General features: G+C 39.8%; 1 protein-coding gene across 1 annotated transcript in view; it reads left to right on the top strand.

Moving 5' to 3' along the window:
- The window catches only part of MYLK2 (myosin light chain kinase 2), a 65,170-nt gene extending 55,918 nt beyond the window's left edge, over window positions 1-9,252 (top strand). Inside the window, exons 10-12 of the mRNA XM_075176559.1 lie at window positions 1,836-1,988; window positions 7,286-7,418; window positions 8,890-9,252. Of these exons, the coding sequence (XP_075032660.1) occupies window positions 1,836-1,988; window positions 7,286-7,418; window positions 8,890-8,991 (388 nt within the window). The 3' untranslated portion in view covers window positions 8,992-9,252. The remainder of the gene's footprint in view (window positions 1-1,835; window positions 1,989-7,285; window positions 7,419-8,889) is intronic.
- The last annotated feature ends 1,443 nt before the right edge of the window (window positions 9,253-10,695 follow it).

Raw genomic sequence — 10,695 nt, forward strand, 5'->3', positions numbered from 1 at the left:
TCACGCAGTGGTGGTAGGTGTGGAATGGCATAAGTAATAATGCTCTCATCCCCTCCCACTTCTCCTGCCATCTAGAACCGTTGCAGACCTGTTTGGAAATGTGGGAGACTCTGAGATATTCCAGCAGAGTCGCCATTTATGATGTAGCTGTGTTTTAGAGCAAAAAGGTTTTCCACCTTCAGATGACTGAAACATGTCTTTCTACAACTTTTTTCTTTTTTTAAACTTTATTTATATATGCAGCAGTTACAACAATAGTATATCATAACATTTATAAACTATTCAAACAGTAATATAATATTAAAAGAAGGGGAAAAAGAAAAAAACAATATAAGTGTTGTTTGTCATCACAGCTTATCGTTATATTAATAAAACAGACATAATATAATAAAGATAATAACCGGAACATTCCAGTTCTCTAACCCCTCTCAAATCCTCAGTATAAAAAAAAATTTAATAAAGAAAAAAAAGAAAAAATCAAAATGCTGCTTTTATGTTTATTTAAATATATGGATGGGCGTGGGGGGTGGGGCAGACAAAAAGCTGGGGGACATTAATTTAATCCCAGGAATTGAAGTGCCATTGACTGAGGAGGCCTGGCAAATTTTAGCCTGGGGGCAAGACTCCACTCAGAAGTCTATTAGGAACATTTTAAAGGGAAAAATTGCAGGTGGCCCAGTGGTCAAGCCCAAGGTAGCCCACTATGGGACTGGTCCGGGAGACAGATGCCCAGCCTGCCCTGGCCATTGAATTGGTACCATGGACTCCAAATTTTGTCCTTCTGCAACTTTTACTTTTTATACATGGAATTATATCAGTTGGAAGAGTTGCTTCTGGTTCTGCTGTGATCTCTGCATTGAATACAACTTTGTCTAGAACGTAGGTTTGGTTTGTGTTCCAAGGGCCTGCTAATATAAAGACATGGCTGAAAACCTCAGAAGAAAGCCAGATAGAAGGTAGAAACCACCTTTAAAACTAGGTTGAACACTGCTTAGAATAGTTGACATAAAGACATAAGTTCATTCTGGAATCTCCTATAGAAGAACTGTGTTAAAAGGTATCTAGTAGCATTTACAGAGGTGCTTGTGACACTCCCCATATTAAGATAAAATGTCAGATATTTGACCCTCTGGAGGGCATTTCTCCAGATTGGAAAGGTGTATCAGCATTTACAAGAAAAGAGAGTTCAATGTCTGTAAGTAATGGGTTTGTAACCTGACACAATATCAGAATCATTGGTTTGATACATCTGTACATTTCTACATTATGCAATTTATCTATTGGAATATCCTTAAAAATTAGATTTGTATACATATATGGGCATTTTTATTGCCATGCAGCTGGTACCATATATAATATGGATTATACCGAGTGCGGGCTTATTGCCATGCAGCTGGTACCATATATAATATGGAATATACCGAGCGCAGGCTTATTTCCACGCAGCTGGTGCCATATATAAATTGGGATATTCTGAGCGTGGGCTTATTTTTCTATGGGTATATGCTATGACTCTTTACTCAGTTGTTGGACTACTTTTAATATACTTCTCAACCTGTGGACCCAAACAGCACGATACTTGTCAGACAATTAATGACAAATAGCCAAGAATTTCAGGAAGAGAGTTGCTTATAGGAGGTAAACTTAAGATCTGAGGAGGGAGTCTATAATAATATAACAATAATAAGGTTGATCATCACCTTAAAGTTCATGCTATCATTTTTTGAGACTGTATGACTGAACTGATCTGAATGGTGTTATGTGATCTAATCTATTATCTCTCCAGGTCAGCTTTTCTCTCTCTTCCAGTTCAGTGATGTTTTCTCTCCTTGCAGGGTAAGTGGATTATCCCCCTTTCTGGGAGATAATGACACAGAGACTTTGAATAATGTGTTGACCGGCGCAGCAGACTTTGATGAAGAACCTTTTGAGCAGGTTTCAGAAGAAGCTAAAGACTTTATATCCAATCTGCTGGTTAGAGATAAGAGGTCAGAACCAATTGTGATTCAGTATTCAAAGTAATTCATCATCTCCCTCACATGTGTCCTTCCAGTATAACCCTGTTCTTGTGAATTCCTAGACGTCCTCTTGTTCTGTAATAAAAGTGCACTAGAGAGAACTTCCAGCAGCAAAGCAGAAAGGCTAATATTGGGTCCTGACATTACTGGTATTTATGGTTTCAGAGATCAGCATAGAGTTTCAAAGTAAACCGATGATATCATACATCCAAGTGGAGTCCAAATTCCATAGCGCAGGATGCAGAAGCAAGTAACAAATAGTTGAGGTAATACATGTAAGTAGCACAGATGAGTGTGAGTAATGCAATGGGGACTCGCACAGAGTGCAGCAAAAGACGTGACAGGACGTACGAGGGACAGTAGACAGACGTGGGACAATAGGTAGAGAGAATCCTGACTGTGAGAGCTTACATTAAAGAGGGAGGGGTGGTGAGAGACAGTACCAACTGGGAGAAAATGGAGATGGCAGGCGAGGAAGAGGAGGTGATGGATAAGATGGTCAGGAGGTGGTAAGATAGGTGAGCTGGAAAAGGTGAGTTTTGAGTGGATGTTTGCAGGACTGAAGGTTGTGGGAGAGTCGAGTGAGACGGGGTAGGGAGCTCCAGAGATTAGGGGCAGCACGGCAGAAGTCTTGGAGGTGAGCATGGGAGGAGGTAATGAGGGGTGAATTGAGGCAGAGGTCAGAGGCGGAGTGGAGTGGCCGGGTAGGTATGTACCTCGAGACAAGGTCAGAGATGTAAGAAGAAGAAGTGCTGGTAAGGGTTTTGTAAGTGAGAGTAAGGAGCTTGAACTGAATTCTGAAACCGATAGGAAGCCAATGAAGGGATTTACGCCGTGGAGAAGCAAAAGAGGTGCGGTGGGAGAGGAAGATGAGCCTAGCCGTAGCAATCTATATGGATTGAAGGTCAGAAATGTGAGAGTGAGGAAGGCCAGTGAGAAAGAGGTTGCAATAGTCGAGATGAGAAATGATGAGTGAATGGACCAGGATTTTGGTTGCTTCCTGAGAGAGGAAGGGACAGATTGTCATAATGTTACGGAGGTAGAAGTGGCAGGATTTGGTGAGGGACTGGATATGAGTGGTAAAGCTGAGGGCTGAGTCAAGGGTGACTCTAAGGCAGCGGACTTGAGTGACAGGAGAAAGAGTGATGTTGTCAACCTGGAGGGAGATATGAGTTCCTATATTCCGTGGATTCAGATTTTCTCAAAAATTCATCCCAAGGAATGTGCACATAAAAGATAAACAAAAAAACCATATCATAGTGCAAAAATATGTTACAATTCCAGACATGTTTGAATAAATTCCATCAGTCCTTTCCCATGAAATATGGTAGGTTAATTATCTTCAAATACAACTTATACACACCTTGTGAACCACTCCACACCCTTTTGTGAGTGCACTTAAGAGAATTGAAATCAAAGATCGCACTGTATGATCACTTTGTTGTATCTTCATAGATCGTATTGGCTTAACTTCCAAGGTCAATTCACCCATTCATTTATATAGAAAGGGAAAGAAAGCCCCAACAAAGATGTAAAAGTGCATATAGGAATATATTATTTTGGGGGTAGCCATGGCCCAGGTAAGTTGAGTGGTGGTGAAGGGGGCTGTTATGAATCCCAATGTACTTTTGACAGCAGATTCACTTGGGCAGATTGTTGTCCACAATAGAATACTGTAGACCAGGCCTGTCCAACCTGCGGCCCTCCAGATGTTGTGAAACTACAAGTCCCAGCATGCCCTTCCAGCTATCCACAGGTTGTCTACTGGCAAAGCATGCTGGGGCTTGTAGTTTCACAACACCTGGAGGACCACAGGTTGGACAGGCCTGCTGTAGACTATCGCAGTTAGACAGTAAGGCACTTTTTAGTGACACAGGGTTATTTTGATGCATTACAGAAAGTGAAAGTAGTGTAGAGTCAGCATTACTTGTTACTTCCTGTCATTCACACATGACACAGGATCAGAGAAAAACAGGCAAGGACAGTCACCCAAGAGAAAAGGGTTAGAAACAGAGAAAGCATACAAAGATGACAAGGGATAGGTCAAATAATGATAAACTCTTATGCATGGGTCAAAGAATGAAGAGAGAAAAGTGTGCGTGTGTTGAAGTAGGGGCACATATGCAAGAAACATGGGGAGACTAAAGAAGAGACAAAAAAGGGTAGGCAAGTGCAGTATACGGGCAGAAAAGCAAAGGAGGCACAGATAAGAGAAATGGAGGTGGAGCAGACAATAGAGATGAAGGCAGAGCAGAGAAGAGACATGAGGGTCAGAGAAGAGATATGGAGTATGAGCAGAGAAGAAATATGGAAGGGGAGCAAAGAAGAGGCATGGGGGGGGTGTCAGAGAAGAGACATGGAGTGGAAGAAGAGAAGAGACATGGGGGAGACAAGAAGAATTATGGAGCAGAAGCAGAGAAGAAATATGAAGAAGGATCAGAGATGAGACATGGAAAGGATTAGAACCACAGAACATTAAATAAGGGAGCAGGAAAAAAACATGTGGAAAGGGTAAACAGATATAAGACATGGGGACAGGTATAGGGCAGCTAGAAATATGGGGTGATAGATAAAGGAAATCAAAGAAAGGTGAGCTATAGTGGGAAAGACAATGAGAAACATATTTCCTTTTCTTAAAATATTTTTTCAGTACAAAACACAGGAAAGATGGGCAGAAGAGATAAGCTGAATAAAAGTAAGGGCAAAGAGGCAGGAGAATTCTATTTAATTGCTCAAATTATTGGTTGTCCTCCAGCACCATCCAATAAATGCACTGCACCAGAGATCGAAGATCCGTTCCTTCCCTTCACCTCCCTGCCCCTTCCTTCTCCTCCTCTACCCGCATCCTTCCTTGCCCTCTTTGATAATGCTATTATGCTATTACTACTTGATTTAATGCTATGGTCCAATGAGAACAGCAGAAGAAGAGTAGTCTGAGCTTTTCTTAGTGGCAGTTTTGATTTTAGCATCTCCCAGAGTAGCTACATTATTAGGAGTGCAGGATTTTTTGTTCAGGTACTTGACCTATGATTTAAAACTTTACCGTCCAGAATTTGTATTTAGGTTTAGCTTCCCTGCCTGTGATAGCATTTATGATCTGCATTTGTGAAGCCTGCTGGGATGCCAATACATTTGTCTACTGATACCTGTCGCTTGACCTTTGCTTGTTCCTGCAACATTCTGTCTGCTATCCGTCTTGACCTTGGCTTTGTTTTTGGAGTTCCTTGCTCGATGCCTGCCCTGACCTTGTGGTTTGTCTCCAGTGGCATCTGGTTAGTCTTTTGCATACTGCCTGGTGTCCTATTATGCAGTTCGTCAGTTGATTCCAGTGTCTATTCCCCTTTGCTACCTGGCACATAAGATAAATACTCAGCACTCTGAGCGCCTGAAAATAATTCTCTCTCTCATCTCTCCATGATTCCCTCATGTCTTCTGTGTTATTTTTCCTTCATGTCTCTTGTGTCACTTCAACTTTCCATAATATCTCCCTTTGTTTCTTTACGTATCCTTTATGGCTTCCATTTATCTGTTCTCCGTTCCCTTATCAGTTTCCTTTGTTTTGTTTGTAACAGGGAGCTGCTGTTTGGGTGGGGGTTTGCTTTTTGTTGCACAATATACTTTAAACTGGTTCATCAAATTACTTAACTCTACAGTCGGCTAATAGGAAGAAAGAATATTTTGTGAATAATTAAACTTTGCTGCTATGTTGCGTTATACAATTCTGTATTGTCTGTCCTTCAATGTCTTTTTCAAGTGTGTACAGAATCCTGATCTGTACCTCCTGGCTTAGATGAATATATTATTATGCATAATTTATTTATATGTTTAATAATACTTGTAAACTGTACTAATGTTAGGACACCTTGGCCTTGGAGGTCGGAGAGATTGGTGTCTGTGCCGGAATTCTTTTATATAAGTGTAAAAAAATGAATCCACATAGGTATTGGACGTATCCTGCAGCATCTTGTGTAGTAGAACACAGCAGACTTAAACCCAAATTCCTTAACTCATGTTGAATTCGGGAGTGCGTAGAGCCGATTTACATGCGTTTTTAAACAAACGCACGTTGCGCTCAGAATACGTGACTTGATGAATAAGGCCCTAATCTGGAATGATGATTGGTGCCAGACCAGGTGGTTTGACTGTGTCAGAGACTGCTGATCTCCTGGAATTTTTATGCACACCAGAGAATGGTGCTCAAAACAACCAACATTCAGTGTGTCAGTTCTGTTAGCAAATAAACTTACAAATGAGAGAGGTCAGAGGAGAATGGCCAAACTGGTTCAAGCTGACAATAAGGCGACATTGGTGTGCAGAAGAGCACCTCTGAGCACACAACGCCTCAAACCTTAAAATGGTTGGACTACAGCAGCAAAAGACCACACTGGGTTTAATTTCCCTCAGCTAAAACAGGAAACAGAGACTTCAGGGGCCACAGGCTCACTAAGACTAGACAAATGACGACTGGAAAAATGTTGCCTGGTCTGACAAATCTTGATTTATGCTTTGACATAGTATGGTCAGAATTTGGTGTAACAACAAGAATCCATGGATCAATCCTGCTTTGTGTCAGGGTGCAGGCTGGTGTAATGATGTGGGAAACACATTAGGCACCTTAAAACCAATTGAGCATCGTTTCAATGCCACAGCCCACCCTCTAATGGCTACTTCCAACAGGATAAAACTCATCACAAAGCACATAATCTCAAGATAGTTCTTTGAACATGACAATTAATTCATTGTACTCCAAAGGCCTCCACGGTTACCAGATCTTATTCCAATAGAACACCTTTGCGCACCTCACAAATGTCCCTATTTAGATGGGACATCCCGATTTGCGGGCCACAGAAGGGGTGAGGCGTAACATGAAAGTAGGTGTCGTTTTACGCAAATATGATCTTTTGTGGGTGGAGTTTGATCAGGGTGGGACATATTTTGTCCCACTTTTAGCAAAGAAAAGGTGGTGCTCAAAGTCAAGTTCTTATCTTATGCCCCAGTCTACCAATAAAACCGCTTTGTACCCTAATTACCTGCGTCAACTTTATTACCCATGTAACAGTAACAATAGTTGTGTCCCCAATCTCAAAATGTAAAATATTTAGGGTAATTACACCTTTAAATCTGATACATTTTTATAATTATAATACCCTGCGTCCTTCTGCTGTGCCACCAAAATTTTATACTGTGTTCCTTGTAAATATCTTTTCTGTTACAACATGTTTCCACTCATAATTATTATTTAATAATTCTTATTTCTTTGTTGTCAGTGGCCGTATGAGTGCCGCTCAGTGTCTCAAACACCCCTGGCTCAATGACCTTGCTAGGAAGGCCAAACTCTGCAACCGACTCTTGAAATCACAGATTGAGCTGCGTAAATACATGATGAGGAGACGCTGGAAGGTTTGGAATTTATTACTACCTTAATCCAAAAATTATTAAATCACCCTTATACTGACTCTTCTGGCCAGGAACCTTATAAGTAACCGAGTATCCACTGGCTGAACACACTATTAATCAATATATCAATATTATTCTAACCATTTTTGAACACTATTGTGGAGTACCCAATTTTTTTTTTCTAACATTGTGAGATCCAAACCTGGACTAAGTTTGCACACGATTTGCCATCACTTGTGTTGGGTTCAATGTGGGTGCACATGAGTTGCTGCATGGGTGCACCTATCTCGGAACTCAATTACATAACCCTTGTGTGTGCTCTCATGTGTTAGATGTCACATGTTGATATACACAAAGTCCTGTATAGGTTATTTGGATGATTTTTATTTCTACTTCTATCCTATATAATGACACTGCAATAACCATTGACTTGTACTTCTGAAGCTCTTACTCTTGCTTTATTTGACCTTGATTTTGCCTGCTGATTTATACTGGCAATGCTGATCTAGTTCCTGATTTGCTTGTTTTGACTTACCTTTGTAATTTCCTATGTTGTCTATTCTCTATCCTGAGCAATTAGTGCTGGTGAGCATATATAGCTCTAAAGGAAAGGGCCTGCTATATGTCAAAAGTACAAGTAGATTGGGATATTAGTGTTTACGAAAGGGTTTGAGAGGCTGACAAGCCAGTTCTCCTTCTCAACTTCCATGATTATTTATTTTTCCAGTTTTCAATCATCACACCCATCTATACAATCTTTATAGTCACTCATATATATTAACCAAGCCACACAATGGTCCATCTTAAACTTTTCAGCCTCCATAACTTCCCAATCTTCATAAATGCCCTACATAACTTATTTATTTTTCCATTGTATTCTTTTCAAGACTATATCTAACCTGATTTTCACACCTTCCACTGTACTCTAGTCAATCCCCACATCTGCTCATTTTAACCATTCGTCCTCCACAAAACTCCTCACATGTCCATCTTAACTTATTCAACCTCCACACCTGGCCATCTTATTTTTTAGAACCTCCACATCTGTCCATAGTAACCTATTCAACTTCTCTGTCTGTCCAACGTGATTTAGTGGACCTTCATGTCTATTAGCCTCATATTTAACATTTTTCAACATTTTACACTCATTCAACTTTCCCTACTATAATATTTACTGCTACCAAGCATGTATTCATTTATTAGAATCAACCATTTATCTGTTACCAAAATTCCCAATTAGCTATTTTCTCATACCCAGTTGCTTTTTTCATCTTCACACCATCCATCTTTGTTATCCAATTTTAGCAATACCTTTACAGTTAACTAAGCACCTACAGTACCTAACTTTCATATAAAAGATTGTAATTTTTGTTAGAACATTTGTCTTTTTTCTTTTATGCTACCTCGACTCCTAACCTAACACATAAACCATTCTGACCAAGTAATGTATAATTCTCTTTTTTATTCTCAACAGAAGAATGTATTTGCCGTGACTGCAGCAAACAGATTTTTGAAGATCAGTAGTTCCAGCTGTCTGCAATCACTGGCTGAGGATGATGGGTGCGTGGGCACCTAAGAACCCCCCTTCATAGCCATGACCGTGTGACAGATCTCTTGCCTTGTTGAATCTCCAGTATCTGGACTTGCTTTAAGAATTTACAGTTTCAGTATGAGCATCCAAATGTTCTATTAAGTGAACAATGGAAGAGGATTATTATGCTTCTTTACTCTTTGATATCTTTAAGCACCCTGCCTCATCCTGAAGCTGTCCTGAAAAATGCCTCACTTTATGTCATCCTGTTGGTCTTGACACTGTATAAACATCCTATGGCATTCATCCACCCTTGTTGAACAGTTATTGGTTATTTAGATAAAATAACCCCTGGCTTGTCTGACTTTAGTGAGTAAACCAGTTGAATGACAAATTAGAAGTGACACAGTACCAGCAAAACCCACCTCCATGGTGGGTCTGGGTGGCACTGAATTTTGGCAAATTCAATGATCTAGTACAGTGTTGGCTAACCCATGACTCTCCAGGTGTTGTGAAACTACAAGTCCCAGCATACCCTTCCAGCAATAAGCTGCTATATATTGGCAAAGCATGTTGGGACTTGTAGTTTCACAACACCTGGAGTGTCACAGGTTAGCCAACACTGATCTAGTATTCTCTTCTAACCGAATATGTAGGTTTAGAATGATCCATAAATATTTCTTATGGACATTATACAAAGTTGGCATAGCGAGTTATGCACTAAAATTTGAATTGTGCAGTAACCATAGCATAGTATTTTCCACACCACTAGAAAAATAACAGCTACAATTGATTTATTGCTATGGATTACAGCACCGTATGCACATAGCACCATTTTAGTAAGTAAACCACAGTGTTTTAAAGGATGTTTCATGTACTTAGATACATGGTATCTGTAGTAGAACTAAAAAATGTATGGAACCTCAGGTTGAAGGTCTTTAATATTACTTTTAAAAAAAAGTTGATTATATGACATTTAGGTATAAAGTGGGAAACTGTGCCACCCCTTGGTCCCAGTATAATGGTCCCAATATAACCAAAAGAGTAAAAAATAAATAAAAATAAACATGCATACACTTTGTTAAATAAAAACATGACATCTTCTTTTCTTTTCTCTTGATGTGTCATATTCATAATGGGAAATAGAAAACAAGCTGACAAATCCCCAGAAACCAAGCATACACTACAAATACATTTGCAAATAACAAACAACTGTTGCCAAATGATGAAAGACAGAGATCTCTGGGACCGCCTCCCTTTTAACTAAGCAGCCAATTACAAGTGATTTCCCACGTTGGCTGATTGTAATTGGCTTCCAATGAAGGGGATTGCTCATAGTGTGCTGGTAGGTCATTTATTGTGGTAACATTTTGGGCCTGATTTTTTAAGAAACAAAAAACCTGCTGTGATTTTGCAAAGGCCTTTGATACAATACCACACAAGAGGTTTGTTTACAAAATAAGGGTACTGGGTCTAGGAAGCAACATTTGTACTTGGGTCGAAAACTGGTTGGAGAATAGGGAACAGAGATTTGTGATAAATGGAACATTTGCTAATTGATCAAAAGTTTTAAGTGGAGTACCTCAAGGTTCCGTGCTGGGGCAACTCCTTTTTAATTTATTTATTAATGACCTTGGTGATGGTTTAGAGAGCAGAGTTTCCATTTTTGCAGATGACACCAAACTCTGTAAGATAATAAAATCAGAGCAAGATGTAGTTTCTTTGCAGAGGGACTTAAATAAACTGGAG

The sequence above is a fragment of the Mixophyes fleayi genome, chromosome 6 (assembly GCF_038048845.1).
Source record: "Mixophyes fleayi isolate aMixFle1 chromosome 6, aMixFle1.hap1, whole genome shotgun sequence".
Lineage (NCBI taxonomy): Eukaryota > Metazoa > Chordata > Amphibia > Anura > Limnodynastidae > Mixophyes > Mixophyes fleayi.